This window comes from Dama dama, chromosome 5 (assembly GCF_033118175.1).
Source record: "Dama dama isolate Ldn47 chromosome 5, ASM3311817v1, whole genome shotgun sequence".
Classification (NCBI taxonomy): domain Eukaryota; kingdom Metazoa; phylum Chordata; class Mammalia; order Artiodactyla; family Cervidae; genus Dama; species Dama dama.
This window is the reverse complement of record NC_083685.1, coordinates 92,325,601-92,342,699: the sequence shown is the minus strand read 5'-3', so window position 1 is coordinate 92,342,699 and position 17,099 is coordinate 92,325,601. Positions and strand designations below refer to the sequence as shown.

The window sequence follows — 17,099 nt, the reverse complement described above, 5'->3', positions numbered from 1 at the left end:
ATGGCCTCAGGTTTTCCTCCTTGCAGAGCTACAACAGGAGTAGTGATTTGCCCCCAGTCAGTGTCCACCTGAGTTCCTTCCCCAGTCTTGGGATTCTCTGACTTCAGGAAGGACTTTGAAGAACCCCTTGAAACTATACTCAAAATAGTGTGTGGGTTCACGTGTTTTTTTTTGTTTTTTTGTTTTTGGTGGCAAGAGGGCCTGTGGTTTTTGTTGGTTCTCAGAGGGGTCTATGACTCAAGGTTAAAAACCCGCTGCTTTAGGCATTATTCTGTCTGATGCTCTCCTGTAACAGACGAGGAAATGGGTTTCTTGAACTTGATTTCCTGCTCCCAGCTTTTGTTGCTTGTTCTGGAGCGAGAGCAGCCCAGCCTACGCAGCTCTCCTACGAGAAGCTTCTGCTACTGCCCTTGTGCTGTGGATGCGTCCTGGCGAGGCCAGGCGGCAGGCTGAGGGGCCAGCCCTGCATTTTTCAGAGAGAAATGGAGAGTCCCTAAGGAAGGGAGGGCTGGCCCTTCGCCCAAAGTCTCATGAACAATGAGTGTGCTTTACATGAATTGAGGCCATGTGAGAAGAGAGGATCCCAGGATGACACCAGATAATCCACAAAATGACTGTTTTTTCTTTTTTTTTTAAGGCTGGATAGGTTTGGGGAAAACCACATGGTTATCTCAGATATGCACTTTAAACCCTGGACCCAACAGCTTTCAAGCCTTTCTAAAATTAAGAATTTGGATTGATAAGAGAAGATAGGGGTTTGGCCCATAGTAGTCATACAGGCGGACTACTTCAAGGCCTGTTCATCTAACAGGCAAATAGCAGCTCCTTTTTCCTGCCCTGCAGAGGTGTCTTATTAGTAATCCTGAAAAAAACTTTGTGAATGCAGATGTTTAAACAGGATGTTTTAAAAAAACAGACAGGATGTTTAAAAAAAACAAAAATGGTAATAGTAACTATTTAACAGACGAGGAAATGATTTCTTAAACTTGATTTTAGTAGTCTGCCCTTCTGCATGCCTATGGATGTAAGCCAAATGCATACAAAGCAGGAGGAAAACTGAGGCTTTACAAGGCAAAAGATGTCAAGGCAACTTTTTTTTTTTTGCTGGGTAGGTGGCAGGGAGGAGGTTGTTTTTGTTAACATAGAAGCTCTTTCACAAATTAATTTTCTGGGGTTTTAATACGTAATTTGTAATATGATTACAAAATTTTGTCTATTTTTGTCTCTGTTGAAGTTGTTAACATGTTGTTCATTATAGATTTTTGAACATATATTTATTAAAAATATTCCATCCAAATATTATTTCTCTTGATCAGTGAGTGTTTTGAGGTCCTCTTAAAACTTCGGCACTTGCAGGAAGTGCCTCATTATTTCCGGCTGCCTGTCCTTGCCCAGGCCGAGAAGCAATGCATGGGGTACTCTGGATGTTGCCTGGCCTGTTCTTTTTTTTTTTTTTTTTATTAGTTGGAGGCTAATTACTTCACAACATTTCAGTGGGTTTTGTCATACATTGATATGAATCAGCCATAGAGTTACACGTATTCCCCATCCCGATCCCCCCTCCCACCTCCCTCCCCACCCGATTCCTCTGGGTCTTTGATTACAAAATTTTGTAATCAACGAAGAAAAGAATAGAAGCAATCTATCACCAATTCAATGGACATGAGTTTGAGCAAACTCTGGGAGACAGTGGAGGACAGAGGAGCCTGAGGTGCTGCAGTCCATGAGGGGTCGCAAAGAGTCAGACATGACTTGGCGAATGAACAACAACAAAAAATCAAATAGTTGAAGAACAATGACATTCCAGGTGAGACACAAATACCCACTTGAAATGTTCTCTTAATTTTCTGGTTTACCCTTGGAATATACTTTTAAGTAAGAATGTGCTAAAATGAAAGAAGCATTAAAAAAAAGAGGGGGAGGGACTAGATTTTAGGATCTAAGTGCGTTCCCAGAGAACTCCCCTCGAGGAGTTTCTCAGAGCTGCTGTCGTCCCTGTGTGAGCCACTGTCTGGTCCTCCTAAACATATACTTTAGGCTACAGGGCCTCTTCTTGAAGCCTGGACCAGCCTGCCTCCAGTCAGTTCAATCTGTTTCAGAAACCTGGCCTTTCCAAAATCTGCCTTCCATTGTGGAAGGGCCTTCCACAGTTGCTCTGGCTGTGGACAGAGATTCAGGGATGAGGAGGGGCCGCTGTCCTCTGCATAGAAGTGGATACTGGAACATGACCACACTCTTCTGGCTGTGAGAGCACTCATGACCATATTCAACTGGCTGTGGTTGCAGTGGGCTGCTTGATAAGCATTTTCTGGAGCCCCTGCATTTGTAAAAAGCATGTATATTAAATGGATGATAATCCATCAAAGAAAGTAAGAAGCCATCAGTCCAAACAGACAAAAACAAACCAACCAACAAGTGGGGGAGAAGAGGAAGCTCTTCCTTCTAGTAGAATCCCAATAAGTAAATGTAGAAGAAATGATAGAAACCCACAGTGTCTGGCAAACACTACAGTAATCACCGTGTCAGGCAGGAACTGTCAAGAGAGTGACAATGAGGGGCAAAGTGACGAGACAGGGGATATTTACATGGTCCCAAAGTATCCCCCCACAAGATACTTATTATAAAGCAAAAATGCAGCTTTATTGGGGAAAAGCTGGCAGACACCACTTAAGCAACTGGTCAAGGTCAACCTCAGCAGTAACAGGACAAAGCCACGTGAGGTGCCCCCTCCTGACATCGTGCGCTGGGCACTGAGAAGACACAATGTCACCTCTGTGGTATTCTTGCCCAAAACACATAATCTGGATTTAATCAAGAGGAAACATCACAAACAGAAATTGAGGGCTTTGGACAAAAGAGCTGGTCAAACACTTTTCAAGAGTGTCAAGGTCATGAAAGACAAAGAAGAGACTGAGGAACTGTTCAAGCTTAAAGGGGACTAAGGAGACCTGACAACTAAATGCATGACTGGGTCTTGGACCAGAGGAAGGACATTTAGGGGAGAATGGCACCTTCCTGATTTTGATAACTGCGGTTCTCTAAGCTGCTACCATTCTCTGGGGGCTTCCCAGGTGGTGCAATGGTAAAGACCCCACCTGCTAATGCAGGAGACATGGGTTCAATTCCTGGGTCAGAAGATCCCCTGGAGAGCGGAATGGCAACCCACTCCAGTATTCTTGCCTTGGAAATCCCATGGATAGAAGTGCCTGGTGGGCTACAGTCCACGGGATGACAAAGAGTCAGACCCAACTTAGAAACTAAACCACCACCACCATTCTCTGGACAAAGGATATATGAGAATTCTTTTGTAACTTTTTGGTGAATCTAAATGATTTCAAAATGAAAAGTTAAATTATACTTGAAAACATATACGTTAGAGTTGAGGCTTTCAGTCTCCACTTTTCAGCACCTGACATCATAAAGCCTGGCAGATTGACATGCAGACGTAAAGGGCTCAGTGCCCATCTCGGAAACAGGCGCTGGGACCTGTTTGGGAGTGCCTTAGAGTCACATTCAGGCTTCTGAGATTTTTAGACATAATCCATTATAACACTCAAAAGACCAAAAAGTATCCTTAACAGCTTTCCAGGGAGGGTCATGGGCATGCCAAGTCCCTCCTTCAACCTCTAGAACGAGCTGTGCCCTTTTAAGGCCCCTCCCTGACTCGAGGAGGGAGAAATGGCAGGAGAAAGCAGCAAAATGGTTGTCACTCACTTGTCCTGGGACTCAATATACACGTAGAGATGTGGCTCAAAACACTTGGAAACAATGCCGTGAAATGGATTGTCTGGGGCTTTAGGCTTCTTAGGCTGTAAAGGAAAAAAAGAGAGAAAAGGAAAGAAAAAAAGAAACTCTATGCTTGAGCCATCTTTGCAAATTTTCCAGCAGTTTCAACAAAAACATCTCTTCAAAGTTCACTCCTAACTTACAGAAAAGAAGCACGCAGTGTAACTAGACTAGGACCATGTCCTGTATTATAATTCATGCCAGCTTGTGAATAATAAACCAGCTTTGCTGGCATCATTTATGTGCTCTGTGCAGTGAAAGATTTACGGCTACTGTGATAACACATGCATTTTCAATTTGGAAGTTCTTCATCATCTGACTGATGTTTCAAAAATGCAAACTCTTGCTAATAATCAGCACCTTATGGCTGGGCAGTGCCTTGGAATGTCTAAAGTACTTTCACACAGTCTAGTTTTGAAAGCCTCCATTCACTGCTTGTTATTATGGGCCAAGCACTTTGATACGAAATGACATCTCACCTACTCCTCACAACAACCCTCAATGTAGGAATTATTACTACGATTTTACACTAAAAGAAGGGCTTCCCTGGTGGCTCAGCTGGTAAAGAATCCATCTACAGTGAGGGAGACCTGGGTTGGGAAGATGCTCTGGAGAAGGGAAAGGCTCCCCGCTCCAGTATTCTGGCCTGGAGAATTCCACGAACTGTATAGTCCATGGGGTCGCAAAGAGCTGGACACAACTGAGCGACATTCACTTTCACTACACCTAAAGAAAGGGAGGCACAGAAGGTGTTAGCAGCCTGCCCCCAGGCACAGGGTGAAGTTTCCTATCTCCTAAAGGGGAACGCTTTCTATTAGATCACTGCTGTCACCGCAATGCTTCCCGACTGCTGAATTTCATCAACAAATAGGAAACAACAACAACAACAACAAGGGTAGGGGGCCAACACAGGGTTGCTAACTTTTTATTTTGCTACTTTACACTCTCAATATTCTTGCCACAAGTTCCTAAAAGAGTATTTTATACCTAAACCTTTTAAAAGAGAAAATAGCTGCATAAAGGCAATTCTTCCCAAGAAGAGACAGTTAGTTGGTGACCGTATACCAAGATAGAAAGATAGATAAGTAGGTAGACAGGCTGGCTGTTTTATCTGTATTTTTTGCCTTGCACCAGCAAAAACATGGGTCAGCCCTGGTCTCCAAGTGACACTGGGAAAATTGTATCTGATAAAAAGGTTATCTGGGCAGGAAAGCATTTAAAAACTACTCTTTGCTACTAAATTTCCTTTCAAAACATCTAAAAAATAAACAAGATCTTCCTACATATTTCTGTTCCTAAAAAAAGAAAAGCCAATTCTATCTATGTTTTGTTTGTGGGCATTTGAAAATAGATACAGGTCTCTGAGGCTTTGCTGGGGTTGATACAGGGGTACAATTTGGATATAAATCTTCTAGTAATTAAAAAAAAAAACCTGAAATACTTAAAAACATCTGTAAAAACTGGTAATGATCACCCCAAATTAAATGTCAACTGTAGACATATCCCATTTAATCTCATACCTAGCTTTATTCCCTTTTCACCTTCTAAAAATTCCATGTCTTTATTTATTTCGTAGGATTTGAAGAAACTCTGGTCCTTCCAGACTAACTATAGTCTGGGCTATTTTCTCTTACCATCCAGAAGCCACTGCCAAAGTCAGGCCTTAGGCTGAGACTGTGAGAGGCTGTGGGCTTCCCAGGCGGCACCAGTGGTAAAGAAGCCACCTGCCAATGCAGGAGATGTAAGAGACGCGGGTACAGTCCCTGGATCAGGAAGATCCCCTGGAGGAGGGCATGGCAACCCACTCCAGTATTCTTGCCTGGAGAATCCCATGGATAGAGGAGACTGGCGGGTTGCAGGGGGTAGCAAAGAGTTGGACATGACTGAAGTGACTTAGCACATAAAAACAGGTTAATTTGAGTTTAAATTGGTTAGATCCAAAGTTCTACTTCATTTCATAGATACCTTAGGGGTTTTTCTACATTTCCATTAGTTTAGAATGAGGGATCTGTGATGCAGTATGATGACTGTGAAGGTGTGGTCCTTATCTGTTTTACATTTTCCAGGTCAGTTACTTATACTTCAAAATTTGTTATTCTTTTCAATAAAGTGATCTGATAAACGAACAGAGAAATGTGATTTAACTTGTCTAACCTTTTTAGGATTAGATATCCTGAAATATCCTGATTTTAACACTGCCACACAGCATGTGCACGGGCATGCTCAGTTGTGTTCGACTCTGCGACTCCAGACTAACCTGCCAGGCTCCTCTGTCCATGGAATTTTCCAGGCAAGAATACTGGAGCTGGTTGCCATTTCCTTCTCCAGGGGATCTGATCTTCCCCACCCAGGGATCCAATCCCTGTCTTTTGTGTCTCCTGCACTGGCTGACAGGTTCTTTACCAGCTGAGCCACTGGGGACCCAGATATCCTGATTTTAGAACTGGAAAATAAGACCACAATACCCAGATACCTTTTCGTTAACTAAAATGCAATCTTCATAAATATTATAATCATTCCCTTTATTTATATTTTTTCCCCTGACAAAAATATTCACATGTCTGTAGGATAGCTTCTGGAAATTATAAATGGGAGTTTGTGTAATATAGAATATTGTCATGTTTTAAATCAGCATGTGGATTTTGTATCTTGGCTTTATTTATTTTTTTTGTATCTGGCTTTATGTATTTACTAATTTCAGTGTGCTTTCCCAACAATTTACAGTGTTTTAATTTATCACTTTTGGATCACATTATAACATTTAAATAAGTCTATAAATGAGATATCGCATTGGTATTAAATTTTCTGATTTTGACCTGTGGTGATTTTAGTGAGTACCTGTCTTTAGTGAATATCTTTCTTAAGTGAATGTGTTTCCTAGAAAGGAAATACATACTGAAATACTCAGAGACAGAGGGCATGATACTTATAAACTTACTTGTTCTGAAAGAGAAAGAGACAGAGGGAGGGAGAATAAGAGACAGAAGAGAGAGGGGGAGGGGAAAAAATGATAAATGTGAATGTAGCAAAATAGTACAAACTAGTGAACTCAGGTGAAAGATATTTGGGAGTTCCTAGCAATATTTTTAAAACTTTCCCTAAATTTGACATTATTTTTTTAAAAAAGAGAAAAAGGTTTCAAAGAATAATAAAAAACATGGCAGATGATCCCAGGTATAGTAGAGGAGCATTTTGAGAAACGGCACATCACCAGCAGCTGGAACCACACTGTGTGGCAACAGAGACATCCACACCTGAGTGAAAAACGAGCTTAGCATCAACATCCCGGTTTTGATAACGTGCTGTAGCTATGGGAGCCATCAGCACTGAGGGAAGCTGAGAGATGGGTATCCAGGACTTCTCTGTGCAACTTTTTATGAGTCTATAATTATTTTGAAATAAAAAGTTCGTTTTTTTTTTTAAGTGGTTCAGAGGGACTTCCTGATAGTCCAGGGGTTAAGACTTCCCCTTCCACTGCAGGGGGTGTGGGTTCGATCCCTGGTTGGGGAGAGAAGATCCCACATGCCTCCTGGGCAAAACACCAAAACATAAAACAGAAGCAATACTGTAACACATTCAACAAAGATTTTAAAACTGGTCCGCATCAAAAAACTCTTTTAAAAAAAAGGTAGTTCAGCAGAGTTAAGACTCCAAAGGCGAATAAATTTTGGGAATATCTTTACCTATTTATTTTGCTTATATTTTCCTTTTTATGTATGCACAAAATGATATGTGATAAAAATGTATGGATGAATCTAAAGAGCTTATTCAGATAGAGATTCCAATGACTAGGGAGTATGGCTACCTGATATTTCAACAAACTCACCCTGACCCATCTTCCCAGGGACCCAAGTTTGATGAGGCCCCACAGATGCCTCTGGCTGTGGCTCAGAGAGCCAGCCGCACAGTCAGACAGCACAGGTGGCCCGAACCTCCCTGCAGGTGACTGTACTCCACCCAGCCTCTGCCCTCTAATGGCGCTCCCAGCAGAGAGAAGGGACCTATAGCCATAGTCACAGCTCCCTGTCCTCTTACTGAGCTTTCAATGTGATTTGGAAGCAAGAGGGGAACAACGGGAGGGACTGCCTCAAGCCTGTTTTTTTTTAATCCCCACCTGCCTCCTGCCTCTGGCTGCCTCATATCTGTGTTCATATTTAGACGCTACAGGCTAGAATTGCAGCTCAAGTTGGTGTCTCCCTTTGCACCTTCCAGCTCCCTAAAGGGTTGCTTCTCAGCTTAAAGAATATACTAAAGTCGTTTAGCAGTAGCACTCGGGCTGGACTTCGGAGTGTGTGAATTCTTTCCAAAAGCTGCAGATGTTTAAGCTATTTCCTCCTGGAGTTTGATGGAATAATAAAAGGTTACTGTTGTCACAGTAAGGAGGTCTGCAGCTGGTTCCATTTCCTTTTATTACGATCCAATGTAAACAGATTAAATCTAACTGCTCGGATCACCAGAAGGGTACATTTTAAAGCCAGAAATTCCTTATTTCTTCTCTTTCTTTTATACTCAGAAGACCCTCAGTCCTCCTTCAGATGCCATTTTTTAATCATTGGGAACATGTTGGCAACAGACTGCTCAAACTAAATACCTCTTTTCAAGTTCACGCTCCCTTCTCTATAGCCTCGTCTTGAGGGCCCCCTGTCTGCTGACTGCAGTGATGCCAACAGGTTGGGTAACCCAGGACAACTACTGGTCCCCCTGCCCTGGCCGAGCTCACCACCAGCATCTCGTGCGCTTCCCCCTGAAGCCCCACCTGGCTCCTCCTCTTCCTGTGAGCCCAACTTCAGAAGCCAGCAAGTGACTGGGAAGTAGGGGGGTGGGGGGGTGGGTCCTGGAGCTCCCACCTAATCAACCACAAGTGGGATGGTGCTGGAGAGATGGTAGGAGGTTGGGGACGCAGACGAGGAGGCATTAGTTACTGGTGTGTCAGTTTTATTACTAAAAAGGAACAGCCAGTGAAACTGAGGGTGGATCATCTAGTCCAGTGGTTTTCAGTACGTTTTTTAGGTTTTTAAAAATATGGACCATTTTTAAAGTCTTCACTGAATTTTTTACAACATTGCTTCTGTTTTATGTTTTGTTTTTTTTGGCCGAGAGGCATGTGGGATCTACCTTCCTGATCAGGGACTGAACTTGCACCCGTTGCATTGGAAGCTGAAGTCTTAGCCACTGGACCACCAGGGAAGTCTTAGTACTTTCCTTTTGAACATACCTAGAACCCCTGATCCAAAAGTAATTTTACCTGGGAGTCCATGAAAAAAGTGACTCAAAACAGAACTGCTTTATTTGGAGGGACTTAGAGCTCTGGTCTCCTTCCAGCTCCCCACAGTGACATGTGACAGGGCACCAAGGAATCTACCTGGAAAACCACTGGCTCCCTCTAAACAGGAAGAAACAAGGGAAGTCCAGTGAGAAAAGTACCTGCCTAAGGTCACACAGCCAGCTGATGGCAAACCAGAGTCTGGTATCTTCTCCATCACGTGACTCTGCTCTACCCCATGCACCTGTGTTCTGTGTCCTTAGAATGAGCAGGTCTTCATCCTTAAGACAAGCTTAATCTCAAGCTTCCAGGATGAGCAAAAAGTTCCACAAGAAAGAAAAAAAACCAAGTTACCCAACAAAACTGATTTTGTAGCTCATGGGGAACTCTATCATAATCCAGTTTTGTGACACCCAGAGATGACTGGCTAATGGGATAATTTTCCAACAGCACTGGGAGCATCTGAGTGTTCAGCTACATGATTCTGGATGTGACAGTGGCAGCCATGTACACTGGGGAGACAGGAGGGCCCTGAAAACAGCCCAACTACAGAAAGCTCAGAGGGTGCAGATACCTGAGCGCGGGTGGAGGATGAGCTCCACACCTGGACTCTTCTTTCTCATCCCAGTCCTTCTTCCCAAAATGTGAGAGACACATTTCTTTCTTTTTTTGGCTGTGTTGAGTGGCATGTAGGATCTTAGTTCTCAGACCAGGGATCAATCCTTCGATCCCTGCACTGAAAGCATGAAGTCTTAACCAATGGACGACCAGGGAAGTTCCTGAGAGAGGCATTTCTTTAGTTCAGAGAAATCTTTGTTTTCTCGAGCCTAGCTGATATGATGGCTTTAAATCAATTACGTTTAATCCTGTAGATCTCTGGGATATGGCCTCAGGGCATCTCTCCAGTTTTCTCTTCCTCCTTAAGTCGCTCAGTCTGACTCTTTGCAACCCCATGGACTTTAATCTACTAGGCTCTTCTGTCCAAGGGATATTTTAGGCAAGTGTACTGGAGTGGGCCGCCATTTCCTTCTCCAGAGGATCTTCCCAACCGAGAGACTGAACCTGGTTCTCCCGCACTGCAGACAGATGCTTTACCGTCTGAGTCACCAGGGAAGCCCTTATTCATTCCCTTTTATTCATGGGATTCATTTCTAGGTCCTCCACTTTTCAGGGCGACATCACAGTGTGATGGAAAGAGCGCCAGGAAAGGAATTTTAGTCTCTGACTTCCAGACCTGGCTTCCAGTCCTTTCCCAGTTTCTTCACTTCCAAACTCTGTAACCCTGGGCTATTCAGTGAGCCTGCCACTCACAGAAATCCTATAAAAGGAGAGGCAGGCATGGGAAGGATGAAATAAAGTAAAGCCTATAGAAGACTTTTAAACTATAAAGCACCATAAAAATTTGAGGCATCCACATTATTATAATTATTTAATCAGTGGATCGATACCTCTGATGGCATCACTTCAGAGCTGCTCCTGGGAATTCTGCTCTCTTGGCTCCTGCCAGGACTGTACACCTATCATCCCCCCTGGGCTAGGAACACAGGGTGAACTGCGATGTGCGTGGCTATGGGGTTCCCAGAGCTGCTCCTCCCAGCCGGCCTCCCTTTCGGTGGTGTCTGGATCAAAATAATCCCATAAAATCATCCTCCAGCAGCCAAGTGTAGAAAATTAAAAAGAAGGCTCACTAATCCAGACAGGAAAAGTCCTGATTTATTGCTCTAACCTCTCGTGTCATAAAATGGCAATGAAACAAAAACACCATTCTCTGGAATGGAGGGAGAGGAAATTTAAGAGTTGGACAGAAAAAGCCGAAGGAAATGAAAGCGCTGGTGTGCTCTGAAAAGTAACTCCCCAAATATGCCACTGGTCCCCTCGGTGTTTTCAGGCCTCCCTGACAGCTTCCAGACCTAAGGTGCTTGGCTTCTGCTGAGTCGGAGTCTCTCCTGGCTGACGGGGGCTGCTAACTTCACCAGGGATCTTTCAGCCTCTCATGTCATCACCGGACCAGATGAGGGGACAACTAAAAGCTGGGTTGACAAATTCGAGAGATGATGAATGAGCCAGGGCAGAGTTTGGCCGCCCTGCCATACCCGCTGATCAAGTTTGGATGTGTTGCTGAGGCCAGTGGTGGTGAGGCGACTAGAGAGCAGAGGGTTGGGTGGGGTGGGGTGGGGCAGGAAGGACTGCTCTCTTACTCAGGTTTCTAAATGCACTTTCAGATAAAGCCCTTCTAGAAAGACCACCAAAGTTGTAATCTCTGAATGTGGTCAACAGCCAAGGGATCATATTTAAGAATGAGCAGACCCATTTTCAGAAACAAACATTCGGCAGGCTGGGGGCGGGGCGGGGGGGGGGCGGGATGCAAACCAGACTTACTTGCTCTAAATCTCCTTTCTCCATCGCCAGTTCCTCCATCTCTGCTGCTGGCTCATCTTCCAGGAAGGGATTGGTGGAAGCGGGTGGAGATTCGAGTTTTTTCTGTTAATTAGATGTGAGAAACAGATGGGTGTTTTCTGAGTAGAGTCAATACCTTTCCCCACTGATCTGCCTTTTCCAAGGCTCTGCAACAGCTATACCATACAATCTGATGGGCAAAACTGGAGACACCCTGGATCACATTCTCACCACCAGGCCTTCACACTGCTTTTTATAACTGGAGGATAATTTACAACACTGTGATGGTTTCTGCCACATATCAACATGAATGGGCCACAAGCATACATGTGTCCCCTCCCTCCTAAGCTCCCCCCTCCCCCCTCATCCCACCCCTCCAGTAGTCACACAGCACCAGTTTTGGGTTCCCCACATCACACATCAAACTCCCTCTGGCTCTTCCAGAAACCTGAGCCCACCTGACCCCAGCTGTGAGCTGCCTAAAACTCTCACTCATCCTTCAGTCAGAAGTCCCCTGTTCTGGGCAGCCTTTCCCCACCTGGCAAGTCTGGTTTAGAAGCCTCCATCCCCACCTGGCATGTCCCCTAACCAGGTATTTATTAAAATACTGCCAGTTACTCATGTGTGTGTGTCTCCTCCCCACTAGGTTCTGTGACTGCAGGAATCATGTCTGTCTTCTGTCCTATCTCTGGTGCCTGGCCAGAGACCTCATATCTCTTCTGAAATATGAAGATGGGTTTGAATTAAAAAACAAAATCCAGAGCTAATCTTTTGTGTTCCAGATCATAGACTTTTCTTTTCCCAATTAAGACCCATTACAGCACCCACAACAAGATCTCCTTGAGACAAATTACTCCCCAGCCCCTGAATGTGACTTTTTTTTTCATTTTTCAAAAATACTTCTGAGCATGTATTAAAAACAAACAAATAAACGTTTATTTGACTGCACTGGGTCTTAGCTGCAGCATGCCGGATTTTCAGTCTTTAGATGTGGCACTCGACCTCTTTAACTGCCACATGTGGGATCTAGTTCCCTGATCAGGGATCAAACCTGGGCCCCCTGCATTGGGAGCACAGAGTCTTAGCTACTGGACCACCAGGAAAGTCCCGTGACCACTCTTTCAAAATATCACTGACTGAGACCTCAGGCTAGTAGAAAGCTGGAGACAGGAGATGTGAGTTTCAGCTCCAATGCTGTTGCGCTGGCCCAGTCACCTAGCTTCTCTGAACCCCAGCAGCCTGACTGGCTGAATGAGGAGGATGGAGTTACAGACTACTTGAAGGATTAAGTGTGATAAAGCATGTGAAACACTAGAAGAAGCACATGATACATACTTACAATGATGATTCCAGTGCAACAACAGAATGGAGGTGGTGCTTTGGAATTTTTTTTTTTACAAATCTGACCTCAGAATGTTGTTTATACCAAGGAGCTGGGTGTTCTAGCAGAAAGGGAACTCAGCAGACAAGCAGGATAAAGGGGATTGGCAGGTGCTGGGGAAGAGGAAGAGGGGAGAGGAATGGCTCTCTTGAGACAAGAAGCTGGGTACAGAGGGAGTTTCTAAAAGTACTTGTGAGGCGACTTCCCTGGTGGTCCAGTGGCTGTGACTCTGAGCTCCCAATGCAGGGGCCCAGGATCAATCCCTAGTCAGGGAACTAGATTTCACATGCTGCAACTAAAGATACACATGCCACAATGAAGATCAACGCTCCCACGTGGCACAACTACAAATAAGTATTTTTAACTTTTCAAAAATAATAAAATAAAAGTACTTGTGATAATTTGAGCATGTATCAGTGCAGCAGACTGAATTAATCCCTATGGCAAGAGGGATGGCAGACAGACCACAGTGTATGAATGACTTTGTCCGGTGCCAGGACATCAGCTGAAGATGTTACCAAGAAAAGAAAGAAAGAAGGAACCCAACAAACAACATAGAAAAATAAAAACTAAAACTTAAACACACACACACACAAACCACACCCATGTCTGGTTTAAGCTTTAAGACAATTCCACTTATATCCATGTAAACTACTTAATTCTTTTTTTTTTTACTTAATTCTTGGCTAAAACACTTGGACATTATTATGTAGCTAGACAGAGCCTTGGTGTATGAAGAAAGCCTTGTGATTAAGGCACTGTGTGTGTGTGCATGCACACGCTCAGTTGCTCAGTTGCGTCCAACTCTTTGCAACCTTAAGGACTATACCCCACAGGATCCCCTGTCCATGGAATTTTCCATGCAAGAATACCAGAGCAGGTTGCCTTTTCCTTCTCCAGGAGATCTTCCTGACACAGGGATTTACCTGTATCTCGTGTCTTATGCATTGGCAGGTGGATTCTTTACCACTACGCCACCTGGGAAGCCTAATTAATGCATTAGCTCAAGCAAATCAGGAGGAGAACAATGATTTTTGAGGCATCCTCTGAAGAAACAATATGGTCTAAGAACCCAGCAAACATTTCAAATGTATACACTTTGAAATTTGGCTTCTTTGCCTGATATGGGGGGGAGGGACCTTGTAAATGTAAAGCAATTTACATTTATTTTCAGAATTAGGCTATTTTTAGAAAGTAATGTTTCTTTGAAAGCCATATTTCTAAGTTTCAGTTGTCTCTGTGAGGGTTGCTGGTATTTTAGAGTGAGGGTGAAAAAGGGAATCTAAGCTTCAACAACAAGTTAAATTAGTTAATAGCACTGGATTACTGATCCTACTGGGTCAAACTGGGTTTGGGGATCACACTGTTGAGCTGGCCCGCTATGATTCTGAGTCTTTCAGTCCTTTGGAGATGCGGAGAGCAAGTCAGCAACTGAATGCAAAGCTTTGCTCAAAATCATTCAGCAACAGAAACAGGATGTAAGTTTTTGAACCAAATATTCCTCATCTAGGCCTACCAGGGTTGATAATATGTTTTACAATTATATACAGGTAGGCCTCATTTTAAAAACAATGTGTTCTTGGAAATGTTGACAAAAGGGGATATTGGTGATGTGGACTGAGGGCGTTCCTGGGCTCCACGCTCACTGATGGGAGTATTCAATGGATGGAGGTAAGTCGTAAGAAGCAAACATAAAAGGCAGCACTGAAAAAGCAGAGAGACGTTCCAGGCAGTACAGTGTGGGCTACTTGTTTGGTGTCACCGGGTCAGGAGATTCTCCACAGTAGAGGTGTCCTTCCTATTCCCACAGTCTGTCTCTATTAACAAACTGATGAGATGACTGGAGTCAGGGGCACTCAGGAACTTCCTGCTCATTCATGTGAGGCACATGCATTCCAAATGGGAACCAAGCTGATACCAGGAAAGCGACTCACCACTCCTCGACCTAACCAAGGGATGCACTGGGCACCACGAGGAAAGCAGGGAGCGAGGCAGACTATGCTCGGTCCTGAGGGAGCTTATGGTCAAGTGGGGGAGGCAGACTTTAACCAGAGAATCACACAAGCGTGTGAGGAGGGCCATGCAGGAAAAGCAGAGGCTGTTATGAAAGGATGCAACGGAGGGTCACAGAAAACCACCCTGAGGAAACGATGTTTGAGCCAGAACTGAAGGATGCTTCAGAGCTCGTGTGGGAGCGATGAGGGGTGTCCAGGGCTGAGCATCTGCTCAGCTCCAGGCACGCTCCTGGGCACCAGAGATCCAGCACTGAGCAAGATAAAGAAGGCAGGTGACGTGCTGAAAATACAGTGTGGGAACTGGGCTGGGCTGGGGAGGCTCTTCACAAGGTGATCCAAGAGGGCCTCTCTGAGGCAGGGGCATTTGAATAGAGACCTGAATGAGGAGCAGCAGCCGGTTGGGCCAAGACCTGGGGAGGAGCATTCTCCCTGGGGAGCAAAGGCTGGAGTGAAAGGAGCATGGCGGGGAGGGGCAGCGGGGCCCCCGATCACACAGCCTGTTGTGGGCTGTGGGAAAGGCTGGTTTTCTCTTACCAACTGGGCAGTCACTGGGGGCTCTAAACAGGGCAGTGGAAGGACCCAGTTTCAGATTCTGAAGAGGCTGCTGCCAGGTGGGGCTGACACCAGAGTGGGTGAAGCTAGAGTCGTGGAGACGGAAAATGGGAGCCACATCTGGAGCATCTTCAGAAGAGCAGACTCAAGGGGACTTGGTGAGAGAGTGGATGTGATGGGGAAGGAAAGAAAGGAATCAGGGGAAAGGCGCTTTCTGGCCTGAGGAACTGTGTGGCTGGTGGGACCACTGACTGAGGGATGGGCCTGGGTTCGAGTCCAGGCCCTACCACTCGGGTATGTGGCTTAACTTCTCCATGCCTCAGCCCTTCCACCTGCAACGTGAAGGGATATGAACACCCACTGCACAGAGATGTAGAGACAGTTAATGAGGCAACACACGTAAAGCATGACTGTGTATACGGAGCAGATAAACACAACAGCCGGGGAAGTGCGGCATGCAGGGGCTGTCCTTAGTGTTTAACTAGGGTACAAGTCACGAGGGCAGGACCGTGGCGTGCCCCTCAATACAGCGATGCTCAGCGGGGAACGAGAGAGGAGCACAGGGCTTAGAGGACCCATAAAAAGAATGTCTTTAATCACAAGTGAGATCTGTCCCTACTATTTCATCTCTTTGGGAGCTCTCTGGAAAATGAAAGCAATGCATCCATCAAATTACAAGGCAGAGGCCCGCTGGGCTTCACCCTTCTGCCCTAGTCTCCAACAAAGTCCTCCAAGTACCTCCTGGACCACCATCCCATTGGCAAATGTTATGCCACAAGACACTGAGAGGTGGACGCAGACGCCTGCTACTGAGGGGGCCATGCTACTGCTCTGATTAATTTGCTGTGATGAAAGAACCAGTCTCTGCAGGGAGCCGTCACCAGCACAACTCAGCCCTGTGTGCAAGAGGCCCACTGGCAGAGACAACCAAATCTGCCACTCACTCCTGCTCTGTGGCTGTCATAGACCACAGAGAATTACAAGTTGAGGTTTAGATTTTAAAGAACTCAAATGACATGTTCCATGAGCTCTGGGGCTGCTAAATGAAACCAAAAATCTGCCAAGAAATGCACAACTTTCCAGTTTTGAAAGAATTCATTCTTTTTGCTATGATGACAGTTGATTTCAAGTTCATACATGAAAAGTCTTCACACGGCCAGGGTATTCCTACTAATTAAACCACATGGGATTCCCAACACTATCAAAACAACAGAGGCCAGAGGACAGACAAGCTGTCTCATTTACTGTTGGGAAGAGCCAACCAGGCTTTAGTCAGTAGTATGTCCATATCTGGGTCTGTCTGCACAAATCTCTTTCTAAGGTCTTAGCTGAACCCTTGAAATAATCAAAGAAGAAACTCTGAAATTTAAGATGAATCTGTTTCCTTTCCCTGGAGAAGAGACCTTTCAATGTTAGATGAAAGTTCCACAGTTTCTGCATGTCTCACTCCATAAACACTTTATTTCAGCCCAGTTCCTGATTTGTCCTTAAAGAGATGGCCTGGAGGCCTCAGCCGATAGGACAGTGAACACAGGCCTACGCACACCTGGTTTAACCTCGCTGGGACCCCTCTTTTGTTCTTGGTACCACCACGTTCAGATCTCATGTGACAGTTATGTACAGGTGTCTTTCTCCTACTAGAATATACGCACCTGTCTGATTTAATTTTTCATCTTTACCCAAGGCCCTGCCGCAAGAGGGAGCT

At 44.9% G+C, this 17,099-nt stretch overlaps 1 protein-coding gene across 1 annotated transcript in view; it reads right to left on the bottom strand.

Annotated features, from left to right (window-relative positions):
* Window positions 1–17,099, bottom strand: part of VPS53 (VPS53 subunit of GARP complex) — a 122,710-nt gene that overhangs the window by 51,703 nt on the left and 53,908 nt on the right. The window contains exons 12-13 of the mRNA XM_061143030.1: window positions 11,429–11,530; window positions 3,715–3,809 (exon numbers count right to left, since the gene is read on the bottom strand). Of these exons, the coding sequence (XP_060999013.1) occupies window positions 3,715–3,809; window positions 11,429–11,530 (197 nt within the window). The remainder of the gene's footprint in view (window positions 1–3,714; window positions 3,810–11,428; window positions 11,531–17,099) is intronic.